The sequence below is a fragment of the Lotus japonicus genome, chromosome 6 (genome assembly GCF_012489685.1).
Source record: "Lotus japonicus ecotype B-129 chromosome 6, LjGifu_v1.2".
Classification (NCBI taxonomy): Eukaryota; Viridiplantae; Streptophyta; class Magnoliopsida; order Fabales; family Fabaceae; genus Lotus; species Lotus japonicus.
The window spans coordinates 58,867,304-58,884,347 of record NC_080046.1 but is presented as its reverse complement, the minus strand read 5'-3'; the positions used below and the strand labels follow the sequence as shown (position 1 = coordinate 58,884,347).

The following is a 17,044-nucleotide window of genomic DNA, read 5'->3' as shown; positions in this document are numbered from 1 at the left end:
CCCCACCGAAAACACTCCAACAACCGCTCTTCAGAAAGACGAGGAACATGGGCCACCACAGCTTCAAATTCCCGCACATAAGCGTCAACAGTACTGCTTTGTCGGAGAGTGTTCAGCCTCTTGAAAACGTTAGCACGATACCCGTAGCCAAAACGTTGAAGCAAGAGGGAGATGAAGCGATTCCAAGTGAGATCGAGATCTTGATAACAGCAACAATAAAACCAATTAGTGGCCTTCTCCCCGTCCATGCTAAGGGATGCCAATTGCAACTTATCTAGATCCCGCAAACGGTGTACCTCGAAGATTTTCTGGGCTCGAGCAATCCAGGAAACCGGATCCACCCCGTCAAACTTGGGAAACTCCTGGACAATAGTTTGCCATTCTTCCATTGAAAGGACCATGATGGCAAGAACTTCTGGAAATAAAACAATAAACGCCCAGAACAGCAGATCAATGTGTAAATGGACACGTTCGTGCAAAGAAAACCCAAATCGGCAGATGAACAGTGACGTGAACAGTGCGCGATGAACAGTAACAGGTGAACAGTTCTGTTTTTTTTTTTTTGGTAGCGAAGTGACAACTGTAAGTGGCAGGTGTGGTAGAATCAAAGAGGAAGTGTAATGGTGCGTGCGGTAACTGGCGGAATTTCGATCCGGTAGGTCGGACCAATTGTTAGGACCCGAAAATCCTAACGTGGAGAAACGATAGAGAAAATAGGGAAAAGGGAATATTTTTGGTATTTTTTCTGAATAAAAGACTTATATTAAATAAAAAGGATAAATAGGAACTGAGAGGCCGATTCCTCTTCAGAACCAAGAGGCTGGTTCCTCTTCAATAGGGCTGGTTCCCTTTACAACTGAATAATTCAATCCATGATTCTAACCGAAGGAGGGCACTCCTATTTATAATAACTAATCCTAATATCAATAACTTAATCCCTAAGAAAAACAGAAGATATAATACTAGAATAAGAGATAACATCTTAATATAAAAGATACTATAAAGATAGATTCCTAAATTAAATACTAATATAATTAATCCTAACAAAACATCAAACCTTAAACCCTGATCTTCTGATTGACAAATCACTGCCAACAGGAACAGTTACAGCCATCTGCAAAAATCCATAAAACAAAAGTCTCAGTATTCGTAAATAAAATTCTATCAAGCAACTAAGAATCTCAAACAAAACAAAAAATCCAACTTCGGTTACCTGTGATACTCCATGAGATCAGAGAACAAAGGTGGTGGAGTAATCTCAAAAGCAGAGGAGTTGATTAATCTCTACATGTTTTCTTTTTTTTTTGAAGGGCTCTACATGTTTAATTATGTCTCACTTTCTTATTTTTTATTTTTCTTTCTTTTCAATTTCATTATAATCTCAGAAAAAATTAATTTATTTGAATGTGTGTTTGTTAACTGTTAGTGTCTAATTAATTATAATCTCTATGTCAACTATTGGGTTAACACAACGAGTCTTAGGTTCTAGGATTAACTATCACTTTCGCATATGTCGAGAGTTTAAATCTCTTGCGTTCAGTCAAATCTCAATTGATGAGTAATCATCTTGAGAAAATCTTTTAACGCTCAAATCTATGAATGAGCTTCTGCTAACCTCCCTAATATGCCACTAACTCTCCGAATGGAGGAGATGTTTTCTCTAACTTCTACCATTTTTATTAAAACAAAATTAGAATCTCTAAATAATTTAGGATCACTTTTTTTTTGTCTGAATTTAGGATCACTTAGTTTTCTTTTTTATAAACGTCTTTTAACCAAGCTGGCCTCTTAATATTTCACTCTGGCGGTTCTGAAAAAATATGGGCCGGCCTATCACTTTACACCATTAGTGTCTTTTTTAAAGGACCGTTAGTGTCTATTAGTGTCTAGAAATGTTTTTTTTATATATATTTACCTGACCACATAATTATTTTTTATATAAACCATGTATATCTAGTTTTGGTTATTGTTTTCTCTTTCAAATGATAGAAAGCTTGATTCTATGAACTTGTGGGTGCAGCTAAGCTAGGCCTCTCCCTCATCTCCTTCTGTAAGGCTTAGCCTCACTAACAATTATGGAAAATAGTTCATCTTCAATGACTGTTTTTATTTGTTACGTTTTCTGTTTATTTTTGTCATACTTGTGCTATGATACATTTTTCTCCTCAGCTAGTTCAAATGTCTTGCCCTCAGAATTTTTTGCTCTTAAACTAGATGAACTCACAAAATAGAAGAATATTAAAAACTGGTAAACAAAAAAGAAAGCCCATATAGCCACAATTGTCAATTTGAAAAATACATTAAAAAAGAAAAATACTTTTGTTATTCCGTTCCTGTATTGCTGTACAGTTCAAAATACTTCTTGGATATGCATTGACATCCTAGCAAAGGTTCAAGCAAATAATTAATGGGCAATGGGCACAAGTAAAAGGCATGACAATTCAAACTCAAACTAGACTAAGACCCGCGCGATGCGCGGTTGCTAAGTGATTTTTTTACTTATAAAGTTAAAAGTGTTAAGTTAGGTATGTTCTATTAAAAAAACCAATGAGTCATGACAAAATACATACTGCCCTAACTTTACCATCAAATAGTAAGTACAAATTGAGTCTCTTTACATCTACTTCCATTGTTTTATTTTTAACAAATTTTAATTCACAACTAAAATCTATTTTTACTAATAGAAATCATACAGACAAGTTGTGTTTGCTGCCAGGTCACCGGTGTTCCATGGCATGTTCTCACCTGATCAAGAAGAATGATCTGTCAATCGTAATCTTAAGATAACTCTATCCACTGCATTTTCTTCTACGACCGATTTGAGGATCAAGTCTTGCTAAATTGGCATATCCTATACACTGCAACATAAAAGTGAAGGAAAAAGGTTGAGGGGAACACATGTGGTGCCTGCTGCACTGTCTGATAAATTTGATTGAAGCATAAAAGAAGATACATGCTCATAGGATATCAATTTATAATAAAATCAATAGGATGGGATAAAAATCATAATCAAAAATTGATAAAAACCAATTTAATATATTTAATATAATCCACCAATAGATAAAAAAGCATACAACATTGGAATTCTAGCACACATTTCAGAAGCAAAAGCTATAAAATTAATTTTCCTGCACCTGGAAACATCACTGAAAAAAATGAAGATCATTACAAATTGTAACAACAAAATTAGTATACTATAAGAGGCCTTAAATAATACTCACACATCCACTATATATACAGAAAGTGCAGAAAGAGATGGTAGGTGTAATTTCAAATTCCAAATGGAATGAAACATCCTTTAGATTAATAGCACAATGAACAACATATATCTTGCAAAAGTATGTATGGTAAAATATAGTGGATTAAAGAACACTCTATTGTAAAGTAGTAGATTATTCTTAACTCACAACTTGAATGATAATAGTGAGGATTGTGGAAGATCGAATGCAATTTGAAAACTGATGTGCCAAGTACTGTGATTAGAATACCACACGGCTAGTGAAGATTGGCAATGTCAAAAGAGGAGGGGGTGCAGTGGCAGTGAATATTTGCACATGGCTTTGGAGTTCTTTGGATTCAATTTTTTTTGAAGTCAATATGTATATTCATTAGGAAATAGAAGAATCAGCTGCCAAGCTAAGAAGAATCCCTAATGGAGGGTCTCCCCACCAAGAGCAGTTTGGATACAAGTGACAATCAGCAGCTAACGCATGGGCCACCCTATTGGTGCTCCTGCCTTCGAAAATAAAATCAAACTTAGTAAAAGTAGGAACTAAACTTAAACAATCATCTATAATATTCTGTAAAACAGGAAAACTATGTGGGCTCTTGAAAGCTTCTACGAGCTGCTTGCAATCTGAAGAGAAAATAAGCTGGTCCAGGTTCCAATCCAAAGCCTTTTGCACACTCCATCTGAAGCAAAGAGCTTCTGCCAAGAGGGGGTCCATACGATGATCCACATACTGAGTTGCTGCTGCTTGGAACACACCTTCTGCATTTCTCACCACTAACCCATAACCTGTACCCTCCTTGCCAGACCAACCTGCATCAATGTTAATCTTCAAAAAGCCCTCACTTGGAGGAGACCAGCTAGCCTGCTCATTCAATTGAGTCCCTTTGACAGCTTGGTGTTCCAGCCAATCTCTCCTCACTGATAGTGCCATATTCAAGATCTGCTGACTCTCAGGCCTAACTTTGTTAAAAATCATGTCATTCCTTGCCTTCCAAACCCCCCACACCATCATTACAAAGTTTTCAAAATCATCAGCAGGCAAAACACTCTTTAAGTGTTGAATCCAAGCTTCTATGCCATCAGCAAAATCTCCTGACCTCAATGCCAAATGGGAAGACCACCAAAACCTCCTACACCAGTCACAAGTCATGAACAGATGAGATGCAGTATCTACTAAACAATCCTGACACAGAGGGCAACAAGGTTCAAGTTCCACTTTCCTCTTCTTAAGGTTCTCTTGGCATGGTAAAGCATTTTGCAACAACCTGAAGAGAAAATGCTGCACCTTTTTGGGAATTCTAAGTTTCCACACAAAATTTGTTTCTGGTTTCCTTCTGGAGGAGGACACTTCATTCAGACATTGAAGCTGCATCAGCCTGCTGTAAGCAGATTTAACAGTGAACAACCCTGATGAAGTAAAGTTCCAGAAAACAGAATCCTCTCTATTAGCCCAGGAAAGTGGAATTCTCAGTATCTTGCTGGCCTCAGCTGAATGAAAAATGTTCTCAACCAGAGTCCTATCCCATGATCTAGTGTTAGCATCAATCAGGTCCTGGAGTTCTTTGGATTCAATATTATAATTAGTTGTAGTTAAATGCGAGCTAAAACCAATAATCTAACAACTACCTAGAACAAACAAAATGAACAGAAAACTGGTAAATAGCAGCACTAATCAAGGCCACATGTTCCAACCAATTGAGCTGTTATTAAGTACTAAAATCATGAAAATAGCATGTGAATTTTCTCTTCCTCATTTCTTACACGGAGCCTCCGTAATTTTACTGAATCAAAATGTTAAGGCAATCAACAGTAATAAAAGCAGTTACCAACAAAAGTTCACCATCGTGCTCTCATGTAAGGATCGATTGCATTCTCGCTCTCGCCACAGTCACGAAAACAGCCCTGGAAAATTGTGAGAGCCCTATCGGGGTTTCGATGTTGCGGAAACGATTAAGCCAAGAGGAGGCGGCAGTGGTGCTTACGGAAACGCAGGCATCCGAGACTACGGAGGATGCAAACCCAAGAAATCAAACACCACTATGAGAGAGATAGATTGATGGTGGAGAACTCAGAGCTGCGGTTAGGGATTGGACGACGCAGTGAAGAAGCAGAGAGGGGATTGTGCTGCGTTATGAGAACTGGGGAACGATTTTGTTTGATTTCGCTGTGTTGGTAATAAGAACGAAAGGTGAAAAAATGAGAATACAATGTGACACGTCAGCAAAAATACTGAGTTGGAACAAGGAGTATAAATGATGAGCTGGCGTCGTTATACGGCGCACTTCACAATTCATATATTATCTATAAACTATATAAAAGAAAAGTTTTTGCAACTTTGAGGGTAAGATAGTAATTCAATAAATCAATGCACATGAGTGAATATTTTTTCATAGGCATATATGTAAATTTGTGAATAATTAATTATAAAATCAATCTTGACCGTTGATTGTTTCTAATCCTAACCGTACATCATTTTCTTACAAAACCCTTTGAGAAACCTTTTGACATTCTTGGTTGTTTTCTTTATTGCTTTTGTAACTCTTGAATGTGGTTACAAAAATAGCAAGAGTCTCTTCCTTTTTCTCTCATATATGAAACACATTTCCATTCCACTTTCAGATTCCTTTCATCTTTCCCATCTTGATCTCCAGAACCTCTATTCCTATGGAAGAAATCTCTCTCATTTGAATTCTCTAAAAGCATCATCCCCTGCATAAGAAGATATTCTGTCAGGTTAGAAAATTTTCTACTTCATCTATTCTTTTTTATCAGTCACTTCTTCTTCTTCTTCATGAGTTTTCATTCTTTAGGCATTGATGTTCTTCTCCATCATCATCGTCCATCTGATAAGAGTTCTCTATGGATTAATAAAATTACTATGATATTTTCTTAACTTCTATTATGTTTTCTTCTTTATCATTTCTCTTATTGTGTTTCATTTTTTTCATGCACAATTTTAAATATGATGTTATTTCTATTTCTTTGACAGTTCAATCTTTAGTTAATGTAAGTTTCTTGCTTTTCTTTTCATTTTCATTATCAACTAAATCAACTAACTGATTTTCTTTTCTTCTAATCTAATAAAATGAAGTCTTTGTTCTTATTTTACATTTAATTGATTTCATTTCAATTTTTTCTTCTTTCAGGCTTTACTGCTATTGTTACCGTTCTTCCAATATACTATCTTGAAAATATGTAAGTTTCTTGCATCTTTTGTACTTTTTAATTGTTTGATTGTCAACTTGGTCTACTGAATGAAAGTCATCTTTATTTTATTTCACTTTATAAGTGTTGTCATCTTCATCGTCCTTCTTCTCTTCGAATACATTAGGTTGAATTTATTTTTGTCATTTTTAGGTGTCACTTACACTACGAATGCACTAATTTTACATTATTTTTCAATTTTTGGTTTTGTATTGCCTTCTTATTTCTTTTATCTATCAACTCTATTGGTTTTTTTTTTTTTTTGATAAATATCAACTCTATTGGTTGAGTGTACTTCATTTTTTTTGTTCATTTTCCTATTGAAATGAAATCCTTAATTTTTTGACTAAAATTGAAGGACCAATGACATTCAAGTTAAATTTTTTGAATCTTAATTTTTTTATGTTATAACTCAACCATAATATAAATATATTAACTTTTATTTAAATACTAACTTTCGGTTTCAATTTGTCTTTATAGTTTTAACCGCTTGAGAGTAGGAATTCTATGAGACACATATTATTAGTTTATATTTATTGAAACATTAATCAACTAATAATTAATATTAATAATAAAACTTAAAAGTGAGTTTTAAAAAAAACCTTAAAAGTTAAAGGTCATTCAATAAACAAAAACACTCATATACTCCTTCCTCTTGAACTTTCTTCATCAATGTCATTCTATGAACTTCTACTATTACCTTCACAATTATTTTAAATAAATTTATTATTATTTATTTCTTATAAGTTATGAAATTCAAAAAGACAAATTTAATATTAAATAAAATATATAATTATAAAAATAAATATCCCAAACATGTTATAGAAAAAAAAAACATCCCTATACATTTTCCCTTGAACTTCCTCTATCAATGTTAGTCTATAACTTTCTACTATTAATCTCAATATTATTTTAAAAAAATTTATTACTATTTAATTCATATTGGTTATGAAATTTCATAAGACAAAATTAATATTAAATATGATATCACTAAAAAACATAGGGAATTCCATAAGATACATTTTATTAGTTTAGATTTGTTTAAGCTCTAATCAACTGATAATTAATAGTAATACTAAACCTTAAAAGTTAAAGGTCATTCAATAAAAAAAACTCTCATATCTCTTCCTTTTGAACTTCCTTCATCAATGTCATTCTATAGAGTTTAACTATTAATTTCAAAAATATTTTAAATAAATTTATTATTATTTATTTCTAATTGGAAATTTTTATTTTGAAAATAAAACGGCGCTCGAAGATCCATGCAACCTTTGCCGGAGTCAAATAGCACGGTTTAGTGACACATTGTGTGAAGGACAAGTTTATATGATTCATAATTTTATGGTTCAAACATCTGCTAAGAAATGTAGAGTCACAAAGTATAAATACAAGATTACTTTAATGGGCATCTCTAAAGTTAAAGAGACTACAAGTGACACAATTTATGGAGCAAAATATGATTTTGTACCACTTCCTAAAATTCAGACAACCGCTAATGACTAATACTTTTTTTGAAAGTCAAAATGTATTGAAATAAAGATGAGGAGATATACATGATATTCACCCTCCTTGGAGGGGATCCAAAAAGCAAAACCAGCAAAAAAATACCCTCTAAGATTCCGCAGACCTAACCAAAACCTAGCCAAACAGTTAAAAAAATCTAGCAAAACGGGTTTTGCTAATGACTAATACTTGCTAGGTTACTTCTCATACAACAGCAGCATTGCATGCTCCACATTGTAGTTTATTATTAATCTTTATATTTTTTTTATGTTAGATGTTAATGAGCATTTAGTTGAAAAAAAGTGGATTAATAGAAAGTGAAAGGGATGGGAAGACAAATAGGCATATAGATGTTGCGCTACACGATTCAGCGTGAGTCTTTTTCATACATTGATTGATTATATTAAATTTTTTAGACTCTCCTAAATCATTAGGTTTATTTTGTTATAATTATAATGAAAATTGCAGAGGCAATCAAATGGTGTGTACACTTTGAGACTTATACGCAGACCAGGTGGTGGTGTACTTAAGCCAAGAAAATAACGAAGAAATTTTAGTTGTGATAGTTCATCCGTGTAAGACCAAAAACTTGCGATGCTGATGATGAAGTTCGAGGTTAGGTACACAGTTGAAAGGAACCATGTTTGGTGGAAGCATATTAGGAATTGAGCGTTAAGTAGTTTCAGTGTAAGTTCTGAAGACCTTGCAAATTCAAGGTGCAATGATGAAAATACCAAATGCACAAATTATTTTGGGATTTAGTCAGTCAAGGGCGCCAATTTGTTCTAGGTAAGCTCTTCTTTTCTATGCGAGATTCATATACATACTCCATAGTAAAGTTATTTGGATATCTAAGTAAAAATCTTTTCTTGGCTTAAAAAAACGCAAAACAAATCCGCCAGAACTCCAAGATGCATAAACTTCCAAGAACATCCACTAAACTCATCGACTTCAAGCATGACAGCACCGGTGTGAAGCAGATTCAACAATTTTTATATTTAAAAAGAATTGTATTGTTTTAATTCATGATTCTTATTTTAGTAAATCTATAAAAATAACTAAGAATATGAAAAAAATACACATTATAAACAAAAATGAATATCTCCATGTATTTCACGGGTCACAATACTAGGACTTGGATTAAAACTTCCCGAGTCAAAACCTATTTATATTTTCCATTTTTTTAATGTTTTTGTGCTCAATCAACAATTATTCTATATGAAAACTACTGTTACCTCCACACACAAAAATGAAAATTACTTTCTTCTTGGGTAAGACGTCTTTCTTTGAAGGAAATCATGTTCGAGTCGAGAACATCCATATCATTGTCAGGTTATCTCTCTTAGAGAAAAGTTACTTTCATTCTACATGAAACAAAAAATAAAAATCTATATGAAAATTACCTAAATGCACATCAAATTAGCCTAGCTTAAAACGCTTATGTATTTTCATTTTCTCTTTCTTTTTTTTTACTCCCTTTTTTTTCTAAAATTTCTTTTTATATGTTTATTGATTAACATAAATAAGGATGAATATATATAATAATTTATTTTTTGCAAGACAAAAACCAACACATTTATCATGAAAAAATATTTACAAATTAATTAGTTCTTATATCTAAAATTAAACTATATCATTTATTAATTTGTAAATTATCTTTGGACATTGTTAAAAATACTACACACATTCTTATTAATACCAACCACCCTAATGTGTAGCGGTAGTGAAAATGTAGCACACTTTAAATTGTGATACACATTGGGGATGATAATGATAGGTGTGGGTGATATTAATATCAATGTCCATTATCTTCTAATACATATAACAACAATAACAAATATTTTAAAATTTTACGTCATAAAAAAATGAATATCCCCGTGCATCGCACGGGTAAAAAATACTAGTATTATATATTATATGGGGTTGTCTAAATGACCCATGCTCAATTTTGGGTTATATCACCCATGACCTTATTGTACCAATTATAATCTGACACGTGTCATCTTATTATCCACATCATTTCTAATATTTTATTTTCGTAATATATATATTATTATTTAATTTAATTCCTTAATAATCCCTACCAATTTAGTTAATAGCTTAGTAATCCTTTTATTTTAAATATATCCCCATTCCCCTTTCACGTTCTTCTCTTCGGTTTCAGAAAGAAGAAATCGTTCTTCCTTGCCTTTCGCCGGCGGCAACAACGACCTAGCGTGGTGCGGTGGTGGATCTCCGGCAGCCTAGCCCGCTTCTCCAACCAGCATGCTGATTTCGTTTTCCTCTTCTCCTTATGTCATTGTTGATTTGGTTCGTTTTTCTTGAATTCAGTTGTTTACAAGTTCAATTTTTCCATACTGTTTTTATTTCAGCTCTTGATTGTGTTCATGGAATTTGAAGCCTTTAATCTGAGTCTAGTTTCTTTTTCTGCAATTGTGTGTTGTACTTCTACATTTGTACAAACTGATTTTTATGATGTCCTTAAGTTGTTCGATGAAATGCTTCATTGAAGTGTCTTTGTTCAATTACTTTGTAGTAAGATTGGTGTCAATCCTGACTCTGAGTTTGGAGTGTCATGTGATGAAGCAAACAAGTATGGTGGTTTTTTTTTTTTACTTTGTAGTAAGTATGGCTGATTGAATGAAAATCAGAACTTTTACTTGATACTTCACTCTTGATTTTAAAAACTTTATCTGTTAGTAGATTATAGCTTTTACTTTTTGTAAATATAGCAATGTACTCTGTCAAAGGCATTCCCCATTGGCTATGTTAATTTGGTTGATTCATGAGAGGTATGAAACTATGAATATGATTATTTTTTTTAGTATTTTGCTCTTATTGTCAAGTTATTGTTCCTTCCTTATCCAAATCAGTTAAGTTTTCAGTGTTAAACCATACTTAATAGCTTATATGAGTGGATGGAATATCAAAAGGGTTTGATGGAATAAAACTGACAACAATAACTAATCATATTTAGCTTGTTCCTCAGTACTATCTTATGTGAATCATGCTCAATATCAAAACTCAAAAGGGTTGAAGGAATATCAAAATATATTCTTGCTTAGGGAACTTCCCACACATGAACCGTAGCAATATAAATATTAACCTTTGTTTTGTTGCATTAGACACAAAAATCAGTTTCAAAAAAAAAAGACATAAAAATCAATGGTTAAATGATAAATCTTGACATGGTCTGCATTTTTTTTGTAGTTGAGAAGATTCATTTCCCTTCAAATTCAGTACACTCCTTGGCGACGTAATTTGTTGCTGCCCTGTATCTCCTATCTGACTGGTGCGGTCTATTCTTTTTCCTGTACTGTGTACTCAGCCTGCATAGGCGCTGGTTTAGTGGTGTGGGCTGTGGAATTTCTGTTACATGGCATTTGCGATTTCCTTTTTTTGTTTCTTTCCAGCTTTTCCTCCACTAAACGGTGTTGTAGGGGAAGATCAGAATAGGTGAGTTTTTCCTGCAATCTTGACAGTTTTTACAACTTCAGATGACCTGGAACTTGTTGAGAGAATGCTGGATTTGATTAAGGTATCTTACGTTCCAAGATGCATGATGTACTTAAATGTGAAAATTTTGATTCGTCCAAACAAACTTCACAAGTTTCTTTTTTATTTTGTCAACATATTATGTTGGATAAGCACCAAAAGTGTGTGGCATTAAATGTATGCTTGCATGTCAAAAATGGTTAACTATACCTACACAGCCAAACTTGCCATTTGGTATGTATAAGATTGTCTTTAAGTGATCCTGGGATTTGGGTTCTATCTCAGTAAGAAGCATTTGTCTGTAGCCAGAGTTACAAAGCAAGCCTCAAAAGGAAGGTGCATAATCTGAACAATTTTGGGATGATGGTTTGTTATTACTGCTTTATGGCACTGCTAACTTGTTTTCATGGTTATTTTTTTTCAGCATGATGGTTCTCGTGCACCATAGAACACACTAAATAGTGAACAACCAAGTCAGGATCACCTAGGTGCTCCGTGTAGATGCAGCGCATCCCTGGAACAGCAAAGTTTGGCAGAGCCACGCGATACTCCGGGACATAGTACAGACCATGATTACCGGTGAATTTTTTCAGAGGGCACAGTTTTTAGTGGACAGCACAATCAGGTTCAACTAGGGTCTCAAAGAAGACGTTTTAGGTATCTGGGACAGAGAAGTCAGAATCAACTAGATTGTAGTCCAACAAGTAGTACTCCTTATGGTCACAAGGGACAGCCAAGTCAGGCTCCCCTAAGGGATCCACCTCCAGGAAATCTTGAACTTGATCCTTATGAAACCCACATTCCGGATGAAATTCAGTAGCAAGGGGATTTTCAATGCAACAGGATTTTCTATAAAATTGAGTGTCATTGCAATTGTACAAGCATTAGAGAGAAATATTGAACTTGCCTAACTTGCCTTCTGTGGTTCTAGCAAGATTTTAATTGTATTGTACCAAAGGCCATGTTTTTTTTTTCAAAGCTAGATACTTTGTTCTCATACTCCCATTGAAATAAGAGTAATAATATTCTTGTGTATAATATGATTCTTCTCATTTTACGACCACACATGCTTTTCTTCTATACTAAATCCTATAACTGAAGTATTTCTATAATGTGAGAAACAAGGTTTGTAGGTGGCTAAGATTAAAAAACAAAGCATGACTAATGTGCAGTTTCATTTAAGATAAATGCTTTTTAATTTGCTTTTGCATGCTTCTTAGCTTCAAAATACATTTAGTACTTCTTTTTCATTTTAATATTTCTATGCAAGGACTTGCATCCTTTTTTTCCCTTACATTTTCAGTCTTTACATAAGGTTATTTAATCTGAACCTCCCTTCATGACCTTTTATTTTCTAATTTTCGCAACCTATTTCATTTTGTTTCCCATTTTGTAAAAAAAGGTACACATCAAAATAGCTCCGACAATAGATATTAATCAAAGGTGCATAAGCTTTATTCATTGAATATAATTTGAGACTTGATAGAAAGATGAAGTACATTGTGCACAAAGGCCACAATACAGACACACAAATAAAATCTACACTTGTTTTCAAGGAAGGGCCAAGTTTTTTTTTTTGAAGGCTAAAAACATGTATATAAGATACCATAAGGGGTGCTATACCCATATACAAAGAGAAGAAAAAATAGATTGGGTTGCATGAGCTTGTTCTTAGACACGACATTGCACATTTGCTTTCTCCATTCTTCAATAGCAAGAACCCCACACTGATCCGCAATCCAGTTATTGTAGTGTAGTCCCACTGCAATACTACTGTAGTGTAGTCCCACTGCACGAGCTTGTTCTTAGACACGACATTGTACATTTGCATTCTCCATTCTTCAACAGCAGGAACCCCATAGTGATCCGCAATCCAGTCTAGTCCCACTGCAATATTACCAATCCTAAATATGTCAAGGGTATGCAAGCGAAAAACAAACTAGTATTTTTAGTTTTGTCTTGAAAACAGAACACATATTGTTTATTTTTATGTCTTTTCATTTTATCCATGGAAGAAATGTACCGTAAAACAAAAAAAGTTATGAAACAGAATAAACACACACCTAAACAAGGGCCAAGTTATGAGTGTAGCTCTTACGAGTGCCGGATGCTTCAAGTGACAAGTAACATGCTTCAATATCTTAATCCATCTTCTCTAGAGAAGGAAGGGCAATGCGATTAGACAATATTCCAGCACAACAATTTTGTCCTATGCAAAAGTGGCATCTTAGTCCATGTTCTCTTCAATGTTAACCTATCACAATCAAAATAACAACCCACTAATACAGTTACAACTTACAAAAAAAGTGCTAAAGCATAACCACACAATGCAAACCAAGTTGAAAGCAAAGGGGAATAACACAGAAGAAGAAAAAGAAGAGGATTGGAATGTTTACCACTTTACCTTGAGGACAGCTAGATCATATGTTGGATCAAACCCAATTATTTTCCCTTCCCTGTAAAAGCTATTTCCTTTGGTATCAGCTAGGAACACCTATAGACAGAAATACGAGCATATATGCAAGTAAAATAAATGATGGAAAATACAGGAAAACAGACTTATGTTTCTTCCATCTGAAATATGAAGTTTGAAGGAATTAACAGCATAAGGGAAAACCTTACAACGTTGTAAACCACTTATATCAGTAGCCAGTTTAGCAACAACATGGTAATTGGTGACCTGTCCACCAAAAAAGCCAAATGACTACTTTGAGCAATTGGTAATTGTGCAATCAAATACAATATCAATGGCATGAAGAGTCTGCAATTCCTTATCAAGACAGCTTGTAAAGTTATAAATACATGCCTTAAGTTTAGTTATTCAGTATCCAATTATTTTGATAATGACCAAAGGAATTTCAAACTCATTGAATAGCTTTGCATATTTCAATCTTCCCTGAATTAAAAGCACCATTATAATACTATCCAATAAGATAACTAGCCTCAAAGTTAAAACAAAGAAAAAATTATTATGAAATACAAGTAGAATCAAATCTATGTGGGACAACCAAATTCCCTTTCTAAAATTTTTCCTTACTATGTGACCAAATTTATCCCAAATGAAGCCTGAACCAGTGCCTTCCACTTTTGCATCTTCATCCTCATTCAGCATGACTTGATCAGAAGAAGTCTTTGGGACTTTTGTCAATTCAAGATCTTTAATGAAAACAACCGAGGGTGAAGTTTCCTGTGAAAATCCCAATAAGAGAAAAAGAACCAAAACCATCATTTGTTAATGTGAGAAAAAAAACATATATAACATGAGCAATAAGCTAATAACAGTGTTGAAAGTGTGTCATAAGTAACTTTATTTTCTCATATAACCTAGTTTCTTAGCCAGACAAATGAAAATATAGAGAAGCGATTCTAAGAAAGAATGACCAGTGAGAACAACTTCTAAACCATATATTAATACTACAATGATCAAACACCTATCCAACATCACTTCTAAAATTTTGGAAGCAACTATCAAACGGCTGCTTGATATCAATTCTCTTTTTTCCCATTCTCCCTTGGTTCTCTGTTTCTTTTTTCTGGCCTTGGGTCTGTACTATTTGTTACTCTTGGCACATCTTGTGCTTTATATATACAAGTTTGGCTTAGCTAAAAAAAAACCACCATACTTGTTTGCTTCATCACATGCCACTCCAAACTCAGAGCCAGGATTGACACCAATCTTACTACAAAGTAATTGAACAAAGACACTTCAATGAAGCATTTCATCGAACAGCTTAAGAGCATCATAAAAATCAGTTTGTACAAATGTTAAAATGCAACACCACAATTGCAGAAAAGAAACTAGACTCAGATGAACACAATCAAGAGCTTAAATAAAAACAGTATAGAAAAATTGAACTTGTAAACAACTGAATTCAAGAAAAACAAACCAAATCAACAAGGACACAAGGAGAAGAGGAAAACGACATCAGCGTGCTGGTTGGAGAAGCGGGCTGGGCTACCGGAGATCCACCACCGCACCACGTCGATTAGTTCGCTGTTGCCGCCGGCGAAAGGAAAGGAAGAACGATTTCTTGTTTATGAAGAAGAACGTGAATGGGGAATGAGGATATATTTAAAATGACAGGATTACTAAGCTATTAACTAAATTGGTAGGGATTATTAAGGAATTAAATTAAATAATAATATATATATTACGAAAATAAAATATTATAAGTGATGTGGATAATAAGATGACACATGTCAGATTATAACTGGTACAACAAGGCCATGAGTGATATAACCCAAAATTGAGCATGGGTCATTTAGACAACCCCATATTATATTAGATTAGATAGATTAGATTAGATTAGATAGATAGATAGATAGATTCAGCACTCTCAAACTATGATCCAATGCATACATTAGACATTTCTATCAATTACAAGTGCTAATTTTGGTCCAGACAGAGTTAACATAGCTTCTTGCTTCCTCAAAGCACTTACTCGGTTCTTCATCACTTCTTTAATGATCAATATGCACACGTGAAATCCCAAATCATGCTTATTGAACCCCTTCCTTCTATTAACAAGACTTTTTCCCTAGTTGTTCAGCAAGAAAGACAATTACATCAACATGTGGTTTCTGATTCTGCTTTAGAAACAAGAGCTCTTGCTGTTAATGAAAAAATGGTTCATGTTATTTGGCACAAACTCAGAATTCAGGAAATAATTTACAGTTTAGAAATTCTAATTCTTCTTAAGGTAGAGGTTCTCAAGGGAGAAGTGGTTTTCAAGGGAAAAGGACATGCACAAGGCAGAGGAAGAGGTGGAAAGTATAACCAGAACTATTCTCAGAACTCTCAGAATTCCCAAAGAGTTTTCACACACTGTGGGAAGAATAACCATACAATTGATACTTGTTTCTTTATATATGTAGAAGGCCAGGTAGCTGGAATATTGTCATTCAAATCACAAAGGAAGCAAATCCCAGAATTCATGTCATATTGTCATGCAAGCTAGGGAAGATTATGTAGCAAGTCACATGTCAGCAGAGAATTACATGCAAAAACACACAAAAAGAGGACCACATTGTCTTCTTTCAAGCAAATCATGATAAAAATAGTATGCATTTCAAAAGTAAATATAATATTTTGAATTAACCCCAAATTAGTCCCTAAAAAGAACACTGCAAGACAAAGTAGTATACATGATCTCGAAGAGTGCAACCGAAAGACACATTAGTCCTTTTGTCAAGTGGGATTTGTGACACTAATGGAGCTTAGTTGTACTCATTTGGCCCATATACTTTTTCCACACATAATTTTGATATTTGAAATAGTTTCCTTCGGTGGAAACGATGAGATCTTGGGTATCAAGGAAAAGAAGTCCATCAAAGAGAAAGGCAGGTAGCATGAGTGCCCAATCTACGTGGGAAAACAATAAGGGCCAAGTAAGTACTATGTAAACAAGTTAACATGTCACATGTGCAAATCGGTTAAGTGTAATGGAGCCTTAAAAACCCACTTATTTTTCAGGACTAATTTGGGGGTTTGTTCTAATATTTCTCAATTAAAAGCACTCATACTTAAACCCCCTTCACTCCTCTTCCCAATCACTTCCCCAAAAAAATGTGGTGCTTGCAAATAATTATTATTGACACAACACACAATTG

General features: G+C 34.0%; 1 protein-coding gene and 1 long non-coding RNA gene across 5 annotated transcripts; one reads left to right on the top strand and one right to left on the bottom strand.

The window, feature by feature from the left end:
• Window positions 1–10,061: 10,061 nt before the first annotated feature.
• Window positions 10,062–12,472, top strand: LOC130726205 (uncharacterized). Of its 2 annotated transcripts, XR_009014744.1 has the most exons (3): window positions 10,062–10,249; window positions 11,150–11,770; window positions 11,859–12,472. It is a non-coding gene; the product is annotated as an uncharacterized LOC130726205 (long non-coding RNA). The 2 variants fall into 2 exon arrangements; XR_009014743.1 differs by having other exon boundaries at window positions 11,150–12,472.
• A 395-nt stretch (window positions 12,473–12,867) lies between these two features.
• Window positions 12,868–15,517, bottom strand: LOC130726498 (protease Do-like 5, chloroplastic). 3 transcript variants are annotated; one of them, XR_009014877.1, is made up of 6 exons: window positions 15,322–15,517; window positions 14,472–14,621; window positions 14,052–14,114; window positions 13,831–13,928; window positions 13,533–13,688; window positions 12,868–13,321 (listed from the first exon to the last, which is right to left on the bottom strand). XR_009014877.1 is itself a non-coding variant. In XM_057577776.1 (5 exons), exons 1-5 carry the CDS (start codon window positions 15,358–15,360, stop codon window positions 13,662–13,664), a joined length of 369 nt encoding a protein of 122 aa, XP_057433759.1. In that variant the 5' UTR covers window positions 15,361–15,515; the 3' UTR covers window positions 13,499–13,661. The 3 variants fall into 3 exon arrangements, 1 of the variants encoding a protein (XP_057433759.1); XR_009014876.1 differs by having other exon boundaries at window positions 13,498–13,688; window positions 15,322–15,516; XM_057577776.1 differs by lacking the exon at window positions 12,868–13,321 and having other exon boundaries at window positions 13,499–13,688; window positions 13,839–13,928; window positions 15,322–15,515.
• Window positions 15,518–17,044: the final 1,527 nt, after the last annotated feature.

What these genes read in the sequence shown, in the direction of transcription:
- LOC130726498 (XM_057577776.1), bottom strand. Translation starts at nt 15,360, where the DNA reads ATGTCGTTTTCCTCTTCTCCTTGTGTCCTTGTTGATTTG. An exon ending in GGGATAAATTTGGTCACATA is followed by an intron (nt 14,115 to 14,471) that starts GTAAGGAAAAAT and finishes TTTGGTGGACAG; the next exon opens with GTCACCAATTACCATGTTGT. An exon ending in ATGATCTAGCTGTCCTCAAG is followed by an intron (nt 13,689 to 13,838) that starts GTAAAGTGGTAA and finishes TGATTGTGATAG; the next exon opens with GTTAACATTGAAGAGAACAT.